The sequence below is a fragment of the Myotis lucifugus genome, unplaced genomic scaffold, assembly GCF_000147115.1.
Source record: "Myotis lucifugus unplaced genomic scaffold, Myoluc2.0 scaffold_196, whole genome shotgun sequence".
Taxonomy (NCBI): Eukaryota; Metazoa; Chordata; class Mammalia; order Chiroptera; family Vespertilionidae; genus Myotis; species Myotis lucifugus.
This window is the reverse complement of record NW_005871244.1, coordinates 402,798-415,485: the sequence shown is the minus strand read 5'-3', so window position 1 is coordinate 415,485 and position 12,688 is coordinate 402,798. Positions and strand designations below refer to the sequence as shown.

General features: G+C 52.3%; 2 protein-coding genes across 3 annotated transcripts in view; both read left to right on the top strand.

Annotated features, from left to right (window-relative positions):
- Positions 1–2,424: 2,424 nt before the first annotated feature.
- CFP (complement factor properdin) lies at positions 2,425–8,135 on the top strand. 2 transcript variants are annotated; one of them, XM_006097150.3, is made up of 9 exons: positions 2,429–2,831; positions 2,918–3,068; positions 3,980–4,155; positions 4,627–4,797; positions 4,927–5,118; positions 5,308–5,481; positions 5,733–5,924; positions 6,074–6,185; positions 7,908–8,135. In XM_006097150.3, the coding sequence occupies exons 1-9, from the start codon at positions 2,774–2,776 to the stop codon at positions 8,071–8,073; spliced, it is 1,392 nt and encodes a 463-aa protein (XP_006097212.1). In that variant the 5' UTR covers positions 2,429–2,773; the 3' UTR covers positions 8,074–8,135. The 2 variants fall into 2 exon arrangements, with proteins under 2 accessions (XP_023616685.1, XP_006097212.1); XM_023760917.1 differs by lacking the exon at positions 5,308–5,481 and having other exon boundaries at positions 2,425–2,831.
- A 4,246-nt stretch (positions 8,136–12,381) lies between these two features.
- SYN1 (synapsin I) overlaps positions 12,382–12,688 on the top strand; it is a 33,509-nt gene continuing 33,202 nt past the window's right edge. Inside the window, 1 exon segment of the mRNA XM_023760945.1 lies at positions 12,382–12,676. Coding sequence (XP_023616713.1) covers positions 12,382–12,676 — 295 coding nt within the window.

Sequence of the window (12,688 nt, the reverse complement as noted above, 5' to 3'; positions counted from 1 at the left end):
TGTGGAAGACCACACTCAAGGGGCCAAAGAGCCGCATGTGGCTTGTGAGCCGCAGTTTGCCGACCACTGCCTTAGCCGATTTGGCTCAGTAGATAGAGCAATCGGCCTGCAGACTGAAGGGTTCCGGGTTCAATTCTGGTCAAGGGCATGTACCTCAATTGCAGGCTCCTCCTACCATACAAGAGGTAACCAATCGATGTGTGTCTCTCATGTCAGTATTTCTGTCTTTCCCTCTCTCTTCCACTCTCTCTAAAAATCAATGAAAAAATATCCTCAGGTGAAGATTAAATAATAAAAATCCCTCCCCTTGGGGAGCTGGTATTTGAGTGAGGGCCACAAACAAGACAGATACATACATCATACAAGGTAGCAGTGCAATAATTACCGAGACAAGACTTTTTCTCTTTGTTTAAATAAGAAATCTGCAGTCATTTTATTGCCCAAACATACAAGAAGAGATGAAAGCGCCGATGATCCCCCTCCACAGGGAATTTTATGAGTGTTTATACAGCTTAGAAACAAAGGGAATATCAGTTATTACCAGGGCATTATTACCAGGGCAACGGGTGCTTAGATAAAGCAGAAGTACAGGTTTCTTGAATTTGTTTTCACAGGATAACACAGCGCTGCTGTCTGAAGTCTTGGAATGCTAACAAGCCCTCTTTGTTCAAAGCACACTCTCTGAGACAGGCTTCTGTTCCAAGGAACAGAATACATCTCAGTGTCAACACACCTTATCGCCCATAAAACAAGATTAATATTCTTGAGAAAGTTCTGTTTTAACGTTAACCTTGACCAAATCAACTTCTTTTACTTTGTTTTAAGTTGGGGGATGGCATTTCTCCCTCTGAATGCAGGGGACATGGCCTTGCTACCTTTCTTAGACACCTTTAAAAGATTCTTGTGTTTTGCCCTAACTGGTTTGGCTCAGTGGATAGAATGTCGGCCTGCGGACTGAAGGGTCCTAGGTTCAATTCCGGTCAAGGCACGTACCTCAGTTACAGGCTTCTCCCTGGCCCGGGCCCTGGTCAGGGCACGTGCAGGAGGCAGCCAATCGATGTGTTTCTCTCACATCAATATTTTTCTCTTTCCCTCTCTCTTCCACGCTCTCTAAAAATCAGTGGAAAGATAGCCTTAGTGAGGATTTTTTTAAAAAAAAATTTTAATGCACATTCTTGACTCCAGTCCTACAGTGGATAGAGCGTCTCTGCCTGGGGACTGAAGGGTCCCAGGTTCGATTCCGGTCAAGGGCATGTACCTTGGTTGCGGGCACATCCCCAGTAGGGAGTGTGCAAGAGGCAGCTGATCGATGTTTCTAACTCTCTATCCCTCTCCCTTCCTCTCTTAAAAAAAAAAATCAATAAAATACGTTTAAAAAAACAAATGGGTGCAGCCTAGCCATCTATGATTTCATCAACCTTCTGGATGATTCTGACGCACACTAAGGTTTGAGAGCCACTGGGTTAGAGAGTGACTGGGGTGCCATATAAAAAGGGTACCTGGGGAAGGCCTCTGTGGGGGAGGCGACATTTATTATCTGTATCTTCTTTTGGAGTGTAAGCCTCTTGAAGACCAGGATTTGGGGCTGTCATTCTCTGCTACATCCAGTGCCGAGAACAGCATCTGATACCCAATAGGTGCGCGGTAAATGTTGGATAAATGTATTTGACAAACAGATCATCTACTATATGCCAGGCACTGTGTTAAGAACTTGAAAAAACCTTATCTCCCAGTCTTCACAACAAACCCTATGATGTAGGCTCAGGGAGGGGAGGTGTCACCTACCCAACTTTCTCTGCTGGAACATGACCAGGCCGGTTGGTTCCCTCCCAACCCCCTCCGCAGGCCCTGAAGGTGTCCCCAGCTGCGCCCCCAGGAATGGGTATCTCCAATTCACTCCTGAATCCTCCCCACACTCTTCTCACTTCCCTTTCTCACTTCCCTTAAGCTGAACTCCCTTCCCCATGCTGACCACAGGGGACCTCTCTTTCAGGAAAGAGGAGGGTGGGTTAAGTCAGGATGCAGAATGAAGCAATGAACTCAATGCCCACTCCACCCTATGAGGAGGGACAACCTGAGCATGCAGTCACCTCACCCTTGTTCACTGGTGCCATGAGATTGATCCTGGCATGGTAGAAAGTATGCATTTTACAGGGCTCAGCCCGGCCGGAGTGGCTCAGTGGTTGAGCATCGACCTATGAACCAGAAAGTCACAGTTCGATTCCAGTCAAGGGCACATGCCCAGGTTGCAGGCTCGATCCCCAGTAGGGGATGTGCAGGAGGCAGCTGATCAATGATTCTCTCATCATTGATGTTTCTCTCTCTCCCTCTCCCTTCCTCTCTGAAATCAATAAAAATATTTTTTAAAAAAGAAAGAAACGGACTCAGGTTCCAATAGTTTGCCCAAGGTTACACAACTAGGAAGTTGGTCTTGCTCCAAAGTCCAATGCTCCATTTCCCTTCACTAGAATTTGTTCAAAGAGCATTGATTGAGTGCTGAAGGGTTGCTAGGTGGGGCATGGGGTGTGGGAATACAGTGACAAACAAAACAGGAGGACTGAGAGTGAGTCCAGAAGTAAGGAGAGGTGAGTGGAGGAAGGTGGCTCGTAGGCAGAGGTGACAAGGGAGAGGTGGGAACTGAAAAGTCCTGCCCTCCCCCCCCCCCCCACTGCTGCCCTTTGCCCTCCCAGTTCCCCTGCCCCTGGTTCCTCTTTTCCCACTGACTCCCAGCGCACATAAAGCCAGGCGGGGCTGCAGGAGCTCAGTGCTCACCATGCCCACCCCAGCGCAGGCCTCCTGGCTGCTGCTGCTTCTCACCCTGCCGGCCACAGGTGAGTGGGTGAGCCTAGCTGGCCCAGGGTGCCCGGGCCCACCAGTAACACCCCTGACCATCCCTCCTCCCCCCACCCTGGTTCAGGCTCAGAGCCCGTCCTCTGCTTCACCCAGTATGAGGAGTCCTCAGGCAAGTGCAAGGGCCTCCTGGGCGGAGGTGTCCGTGTGCAAGACTGCTGTCTCAACGCTGCCTATGCCTTCCAGGAGCCTGGCAGCAAGCTCTGTCATCCATGCAGGTGAGGGGGACCCTGGGCTTGTGGGGGGGGGGGGACAGGAAGGACTGTGCAGGGCGACCCAAAACTGGACTCTTTCCTTCTCTGGGGTTCCCAAAGGTGTTTCTGAGGCCCTGATCGTGACCATAGCTCTGGGTTTCTCAGCCTCGGTTCTATGGATTTTTGAGGCCAGAAAATTATTATTGGTTGGGGCGGGGTGGGGGGGAGGACTGACCTGTGCATTGCAGGGTGTTTTGTAGCAACTCTGGCCTCTAATTAGGTGCCAATAGCAACTCCCCACAGCAGTTGCAACAACCAAAGTGTCTCCAGACATTGCTGAATGTCCCCTGGGCTGCAAAATCACCCCTGGTTGAGAACCACTGCTACAGCTTGCGTGTATTGCGCATTTCCTGCACACTGGAAGCATGGTGGGTGGGGTGCAGCCCAGGTATTTCTGAAGGTGGCTCAAGTCCCCTAATTGTGACGACAGCTTATATTGAGTGCTTACTGTATACAGATGTGTTATGGAGGCGGGAGAGTTTGGGGAATTCTAAGGGCAGCTCCAGGCCCTAATTATGATGACAACTTCACATTCATTGAGCACTTCCTGTTTGCACAGTGGTTGCCCAGTGGGTTTCTGACAGCAGTTCTGGGCCCCTCGTCCTTATATTTGCTTACTGCATGCCTGGCACTGTCCTTGGGGGGCTGCCAGGGGTAGCTCCAGGTCTCTGATTGTGAAAGTAAATGATATTTATTAAATACTTACTGTATGCTCATCTCTTCCCATTTAGTCCCCCAATATCCTTAAGAGGTAGGTACTCTCATTGTTTCACACATATTTCTCCCACACCCCCGCCTGTGCCTGCCCACACTCACCAGTCCTGTACACTGTCCTTGCCAGCTCATGGATGGGGCATATGTGCTTCTCTTTGCAGGTCCCCAAAGTGGTCACCGTGGTCCAGCTGGACCCCCTGCTCAATGTCCTGCACTGAGGGCTCCCAGCTACGGCACCGGCGCTGCGTAGGCTGGGGTGGACAGTGTCCAGAGAAGCAGCAGCCTGGGGCCCTGGAGTGGCAGCTGCAGGCCTGTGAGAACCAGCAATGCTGTCCTGGTGAGGAGGAGCAGCAAGGCGGCCACACACTGCCCATTCCCCAGTCCTGGGAACAGTCGGGACAGAGCCCTGAGGGTGGGATCGTGCCTGATGTGTGTGAGGCTATAAGGAGGAGGCAGACTGTGGCTGGAGGATCGTGGTAGGAGGTGAGGTCAGAGGGAGCCTGATCCTAGTGGGCCAGGGTGAGGATGTTGGCTTTTATTTTGATTGATACGGGTTATGGGCAGCGGGGAAACGTGATCTGACTTGGGTTGTGACCTCCTCGCTGTCAGGAGGAAGACAAACTGTGGTGAGGGGTGAAGCAGAGGGTTCCATGTGCAGGTGACTGAGAGTCCAGATGAGCAATGATGGTGGACCAAGGGTGACAGAGAACGTGGCGACAGGATTAGCTGATGCGGGCTACAAGAGGAAGCGAGCACCCCTGAATGACACCCCCACCTCCATCCTGTGCCCCTTTCTTCTCTCCCACAGAGATGGGCGGCTGGTCCAAGTGGGGGCCCTGGACACCTTGCTCTGTCACCTGCTCCAAAGGGACCCGGACCCGTCATCGAAGATGTGATGAGCCCACCCCCAAGTGTGGGGGCTCCTGCCCAGGAGTGGCACAGGAGTCAGAGGCCTGTGACACGAAGCAGGTCTGCCCCAGTGAGTGAGGGCAACCACAGGGCACGGGTGCAGACACCCCGGGTGGCTCTGAGGGTTATGGAGGGAGCTGCCAGTGTAGGACTTCAGCATGCATGACCTCACTTGGCCTCTCTCTACCCTTCCCCACAGCACATGGAGGCTGGGCTGCTTGGGGCCCCTGGGGCCCCTGCTCAGGCACCTGCCATGGTGGCCCCAATGCACCTATGGAAAAACGGAGCCGCACGTGTACCGCGCCTGAGCCCTCCACAAAGCCTCCTGGGAAGCCATGCCCAGGGTCAGCCTATGAGCAACGGGGCTGCAGCGGCCTGCCACCCTGCCCAGGTACATAGGGATAAGGCCTCTGACACTCTGCTCTTGATTCAGACACACATGCTCTGCCATTTCATGGCTAAATCTGAGACCGTGTGACCATGTACCTCTGTTTGGGGACGGTCTGCCTCAAGGGTCTAAGAGCTGAAGCAGGGAGATTGAAGTGGCCTTTCCTCACTCCTATTCCCCCCCCCCCAACAGTGGCTGGAGGCTGGGGGCCATGGGGCCCAGTGAGTCCCTGCCCGGTGACCTGTGGCCTGGGTCAGACCTTGGAACGACGGACATGTAATAACCCTGTGCCCAAGCACGGGGGCCCTTTCTGTGCTGGTGATGCCACGCGGACCCACATCTGCAACACAGCCATAGGATGCCCTGGTCAGCACCTCAAGATGCACCATTTCCATGCCTAAGCCCCCACCCTTCTCTGCTGCCCTGTTCCTGCTGCTAATGCCTTGGTCTTGCCTTAAATCCCTCCACTCCTGGCCCTGATGCCTTAGTTCCACTTCCGATCACCCATTCCCACAACTGATCACCGCCACTCTGCCCCCCAGCACTCATCCCTTCCTTTCAACTTCCTTGCTGGCTCCCTTCTTTGGTGCGAGCCCCTGCTACCCCTGTCTCTGCAGTGAATGGAGAGTGGGGGCCGTGGCAGGAATGGGGCCCGTGCACCCGCCCGAAGATGTCACAAATCAAATGTCAGGAGATCCAAGGCCAGCAGGTACGCGAAAGGGACTGCATTGGCCGCAAGTTAAATGGACTTCGCTGTTCTGGGGATCAACAGGATATCCGGTACTGCTACGACATCAATCGCTGCTTGTGTGAGTGCTCCCCAGACTGTGCTGTGAGGGTGGGCAGCCCATGAAGTGATGGGGATTTCTGACAATCTGCCATGGACCCCGTGTCCCTGCAGCCTCTCTCTCACTAACCCCTTGAAACCACTAATTCTGACTCCCTCTTCTCATTGCAGTGGAAGGCTCATGGTCAGAGTGGAGTACCTGGGGGTTGTGCACACCCGCGTGTGGACCCAGCCCCACCCGCTCCCGCCAGCGCCTCTGCAAGGCCCATCTCCCCAACTACGCGTGAGTGAAGAGGCAGAGTATGCCTAAGAAGGGGCAATGATACCGCTATGTCAGCGTTCAGGGCAGGAGAGTCAGCTACCCCCAACCAGGGCTTCTACCACTGGGCCTAAGGTGCCTCCCTTGCCCAGTGCCATTTCTCAGCTTCAGGAAGTGGGGGAAACTAAAAAAGAAGCTGAGAAAGAAGATATTGATGGGAGAGTTAGTAGCCTTTGTGCCCGTAAGTCACACATTCAGTCACTCGGCCATTCCCCCATTCACTGAGTCTTCCCTGTGTCTATTTGCTCTGCTCTCTGTTACCCATGCTTTGATGGGCTTGTTCAGTCACTCATGCCTCCATTCACTTACTCCTTCAGTCACCCATGCCTCCATGGGTGGCTCAGTGTCTCACTCAATGTCTCACTGCCCCCAGATACTTTAAGGCCTTTTTGGCAACAGTTGCAGACACACACATCCCAGATCTCATGGATCTCCCGAGATTTAGGTAGACAGGTCCCTATAGAAGGCATATGAGGAATGCTTGGTATGTGGGAAAGGGCCTGCCACCTCAACCTGGGTCTAGGAAACTGATCAGGCCTCCCCTGACATAAAGGGATCAAGACTGTGTACACAGAGTCCTGGACACAGGTGATCAGTCACTCAAAGTATTTCCCGGTGGCCAGGGTAGCCCAGGTGTGGGAGAGGGTTAAAATACCCATGCATCCCTTCTTATTTCCACACTAGAGGCCCGGTGCACAACATTTGTGCACTGGGCGGTGGGTGGGGGGTCCCTCAGCCCGGCCTGCACCTTTTCTCAGTCCAGGAGCCCTGGAGGCTTGGGGTGTCCGACTGCCGTGGAGGTGGGAGAGGCTCCCACCACTGCCGCTGTGCTTGCCAGCCATCAGCCTGGGTTCTGGCTGAGCAGCACTCCCCCTATGGGAGCACACTGACCACCAGGGGGCAGCTCCTGTGTTGAGCATCTGCCCCCTGGTGGTCAGCTGATTCGCATATTAACCTTTTATTATATAGGATAGTGTGCATCAAACTACTAGATTAAGTGGCTTGTTCCCATCTCATGGAAGGCCTACAATCTGGAAAGTGGTCTCTAGCTATGGGGTTTAGAGTGGGTTCTAAAGATGCATTAGGGGTGTTAAGTGGAGGCATGAAGGACTTGACAGAGTGAGGGAATGAATGGAGAAAGGGGTGATTGAGAAAATCAGGATGTGAGTGAATGCAGGGCTTGCCTAGTGGGAGAAATAATCCAAGCAAAGACCATTCTGGACACGAGACTGAGTCTGGATAAAGAGGAAGAGAGACAGACATTGCCTTGGGGCAGAGATTTGGGCACAACAACAAGGCCCTGAATGCTAGGGCAAAGCATTTGTTTTGTTTTTCCAGTGGGCAGTGGGGAGAGAAATGTAAAGGGTTTTGGATGTAAGAGAAGGTAGCTAATGTCAACTAGTAACAATCATTGGCATTTATTAAGCACTTACTGTGTACCACACACCACTCTGTAACTTATTTATCCTCAGCCCAGTGAAGTGGGTGTTATTATTATTGTTGTTGTCTCCATTATTCCCATTGTTCAGATGAGAGAAAGTGAGGCACAGGGAAGGTAAAGAAATTGCCCAATATCTCACAGTTAAAAATAGTGTTGGGCACATAGTATGCACTCAATAAGAGTTTGTTGAATGCATTCTTGTCTTCCCTGAGCTTTTCCCCTCCATTCCCTCCCTAATGCTTCAGGCGCACTATTACCATCGTGGAAGGTCAAGGTGAGAAGAATGTGACCTTCTCGGGGAAACCATTGGCAAAGTGCGAGTTGCTACAGGGGCAGAGGTTGGTGGTGGAGGAGAAGCGGCCATGTCTACACGCACCTGCCTGCGAAGACCCTGAGGATGAGGAGCTCTAACACCTCTCTTCCATTCTGACCCTCTGGCTTCCCAGACCTCAATAAACCAGCCTCTTCCTCAAGAATGGGGCAATAGCATCTTCTAGGGCACAGCATGTCACAGTGACCTGTTGTGGAAAACTGTATTTTCCACTGTGGCCAGTTTGGCAGGAATTAAGGCAAGTATCCATCCATTAACCGCTGCTGAAGCCCCAGTGTCTGCCCCCCACACCTGCCCCCCAGTGCCTGGGGTCACCCAGCATGTCCTTCTGCAGAGCTCCATGTTATGGGTTTCCTGTTTGGCTGCTCGCCCTGCCAGGCACTTTCTGATTGGCTGGTGTGCTTGTTATCCATCTCCCCACCTCCTAAAGCTCTCTAGGTTCCCACCCACCAGAGCCTCTGGGCTGGCAAATTCCACATCAATCCCGGGTAAACAGCAGCAGGCAGCAGAGGCAGGGGTAAACAGCAGCAGGCAGCAGAGGCAGGGCTGGGGTGGCGCCCCGCTGCACCAGCACCTGCACCCACCCACTCCCAACAGCCCAGCTCCAAGGCTACAATTAGCGGCAACAAATAGCTCTGGAGGAGGGGGGAGGAAGTGCCTATGAGGTGCTCTAAGCTGGAGCGGGGGCAAAGAGAAGCTAGAGTCAGCATCTGCCAAGAGGAGCCCAAACGCAGACACATATTCCTGTTAGCATTTGTTCGTTCCTTCAACACTTATTAGTGTCTACTGTATACTAGAATTAAGTCCGGGCATCTAGGGTGGAGGAGGGCTGGTAGAAGGAGAGGACATCTGAACAAGGGAACAGACTCAGAGTAAGTGACCCTTTCCTTTGAACATTTATTCAACACCTACTGTATACTAACAATAGTCCTGGATACCATTGGGTATAGGAAAGAAGGGGAGTTGGAGTGGTACCTGTCTCCACAGTGAAGGGAACAAACCCAGACATTAATACCCTTAGCACTTGCTCATTGACTTAACACTTATGAATGCTGGGGCCCCTTGTAATGAGACAAGCATAAGAATCATCATAATTATGGTAATAGCTAATACTTAGAGAGCACTTGCTCTATGCCTGGTAGTATTTTAAGCCTCCATAACATGCATTCACTTAATCTACAATGAAACTGTGAGTGTCAGTATTATTATCCCCATTTACCAAGGAGGAAAAAGACATGAAAGGTAGTGGGCTGAACATTTCTGAAGCACCATGTCAGGAGCAGAGTTTAGGACTCAGTGCTGTGAGTGGAGGGGCACCTCTGTGAGGGAGGGTTCAGATGGAAGATTTGTGACACCCAGAGTATGTCAGAATACTCAGTTCTCTGGGTTGACTTCCTCTTGTGTAAAATGGACCAGTTGATGGGTTGGGATGAAGACAAAGTTGATAAATAATCATCTTGGGAGGAACAAGCCAAAATGAGGGGTTCTGGTTGCTAATACAGAGTGTGAGAGAGGTGTGTGTTTGCAAGAAAGTGTAAGTTTGTGTGTGTGTAGTGTGAGGCACATATCTTTGTGTATGTGTGATATGCAGACCTATGGGTCTGTGCAAAAATTAAGGATGTGTCGAGTGGATGTGCAGTGAATGTGAAGTTACAACCGTGCGCGCACCATAACAATGTAAGTTATAGAGGTGTGTATGTGCACGCATGCACATGGGGGCAACATGGATATGTGTGTGTGAGTTATAAACAGAGGTACACACAACAACAAAAAAGCATTCTTGGAGCCACTTCTTTTCAATTCCTGCTGGAGAAGATGGAGGCAGTACAGAAGAGCCTTACCTCTGTCTCAAGGAGTTGAGATACTCCTGGGGGGAATCTTCATTCTTCTGTAAAACAATCTATAAAAAAATTAATTTCTGGAAATTGAACCACCTGGAGAAAGAGAATGATGCTGGGGTCCACAAGTACTAGGAACCTAGAAATGGGGCCCCTGGGAAGAGGCAATCTGGTGGCAGATTCCCAAGGAGCCAGAAAGGTCTGTAGACCTGCAGCTGCTCCTTTTCCCCAGAGAGGGCACCATATGTCCAGCACAACTTGTTTGCTCCAGTTATTGAGCAAAAAACTGGGGACCACATACTTCGAAATATTAGGAAATACCTGATTCTTGGGTAGCTCCCCAAAGTGGAGAAAATGGATCTGAAATGTCAGAGAAGGCATCCAGGGGAGAGGGGCAAGGAATGGCCAAAGCAGAGGCCTGGAGGTGAGACCAAAGCTGGCTAGAATGGAGGAGGAAGTAGAAGATGGTTTGGAAATATTTGCCTTGACGACTGTGGGAGCCTATTGGAAGAGGAGATGGAATCTGAGTCGTGGGGGAGGGGACTTCCTGAAGACCTTGATCAAAGATGATCTTTGAAGGGGCAGGGGACATTCCTGGCAGAAGTCATAGCACATGCAAAAGTGGAGGTTGTCTCTTCCCCACCCCACCCTTAGAGGTGAGTCAAGATCATTTTTAGTTTGAAGGCAGGCACTCTGATTCCAGACCCCACACCATTACTACGTTGTTTAAACGAGCCAATGAATTAATGAATGAAGAATGGGCACATGGATAAGTAGATGATTCACCTGAAAATCCTGCAGGCAGAGGAGACTCCACATCTGCCTGTTTCTTGCCATATCTTCTACCTACCTCACTTGGTCCACCATCATCACTCACTATGGCCCATCCAGTCCCTGCTAACCTCTCCAACCCCATTTTCTGCCACAATCCCCCTTGATCAATTTGTTGCAGCCACACTGGGACCTCTTTCTGGCACATTCTTAAAAAAAAAATGTATGGATCACATGACCCTTTAGGAATGAATTGGAATTATTGAGTCCCTTCATGTGTAAAATGGAAATGATAATAACCACCCCATAGGATTGTTGTGAGGGTTGGATAAGACTACATGTAAACAGCTCAGTTAAGCATTGGGTACAATCAACAAATTATTCTTTTAAAATGAATTTGTACTTTCATTGTAATCAGGATCTTAATAGGAGCTGACGGACTGGCTTCCACAACCCACCTCTGTCTAGACTATATTAGTAAAGGTCATTTGCTCATGTGGCAAACATTTGGCACCTACTGTGTCCCTACCCTAGTTTGGGTTTGCCTCTGTGGTGCAAAGGGCACTAATTATGCCAGGTGGGTATTGTGGGTTTTGGTTGTGCCCATGGCAAATGATTGGGGGTGTACGGACCCAGTGTGTGTGTAGATGGGGATAGATGGACACATATCAGGGCTAGAGTTCAGGGGATGTGTGTGTGGCTGATCTAGGTTTGTCCATCATTGTCTGTGGGTATGTGTTTTGTCTGGGTGTACATACTTGTGTGAGTTTCCCTTATCCTCTGTGTGTTGGTGGGGTGCCTGTGTGTATGTGTAAGTGTATACGTGTGCATGTATGCCCATATGTGTTATCCTGGGCTTGTGTGTGTGTGTAAATACCTAGATTGATGTGTGTTCTCTCTCTCTATGCCTTTGTGTGTTTCCTTACTTTTGTGTGTGTCTACATGTATTTCCACATGCGTGTCATTCCCTGTGTGCCTCCAGCCTCCCCTCAGGTGTGTACCCCACCCAAGTGTCCACCTCCACCTAATGTTGTCTAGGCCTCCCCCACACCTCTCTGCCTAGCTGAGCCTGTGTGTACCTGGCAAACTGATCTCCCCGCGGGCTACTCCCACCCCTTGCCCTAATGGAGTTAGTTATTTCTCTACGTTTGTGTCTCAGGGTGTGCCTCCATTGCCACCCCCACATGCCTTCTGTGGTGACTATCAACACTGGAAACTGAGTATCTGCGGAGGGTCCTGCGTGTGCGTGCGACTGGGTGTGAAGACCAGAATGAAGTGGGGTAGGGGGCTTGCCTGACCACCCAACTCCGACCCTCCCGACAAGCACCCACCCCACCCCCACTTCCCAAATTGCGCATCCCCAATCGAATGGGGGGGAAGGGAACAGGATGCGGCGTGGCGCGTGCGCACTGCCCCCTTCAGCACCGCGGACAGCGCCTTCGCCCCCGCCTGCTGGCGTGCGCCACCGCCGCCCCAGCACTGAAGGCGCGCTGACGTCACTCGTCATTCCTCCTCAAACTCCCCTTCCCCGTAGCCTTGGTCGCGTCCGTGCTACCGCCGGCCTAGCCGGACTGCACCACGCAGGGCGCGAGATAGGGAGGCACGGGCGCGACCATCCGCGCTGCGGCGGTGGCGACTCAGCGCTGCCTCAGTCTGCAGCGGGCAGCAGAAGAGTCGCGTCGTGCGTGAGAGCGCAGCTGTGCTCCTGGGCCCCGCGCGGTCCACCCCCGCGGCTCCTGACCAGACTGCTGCTAGGACCCCCTGCCCTGCGCCGCAGCCATGAACTACCTGCGGCGCCGGCTGTCCGACAGCAACTTCATGGCCAATCTGCCAAATGGGTACATGACAGACCTGCAGCGCCCGCAGCCGCCCCCACCGCCACCTGCTGCCCCCAGCCCTGCAGCCACGCCCGGTCCCGCGACTGCCACTACCGAGAGGGCCTCCTCGGCCGCCCCCGTGGCCTCTCCCGCCGCCCCTAGCCCTGGATCCTCGGGAGGCGGTGGCTTCTTCTCGTCGCTGTCCAACGCAGTCAAGCAGACGACTCTCGGCCGCGGCCGCCACCTTCAGCGAGCAGGTGGGCGGCGGC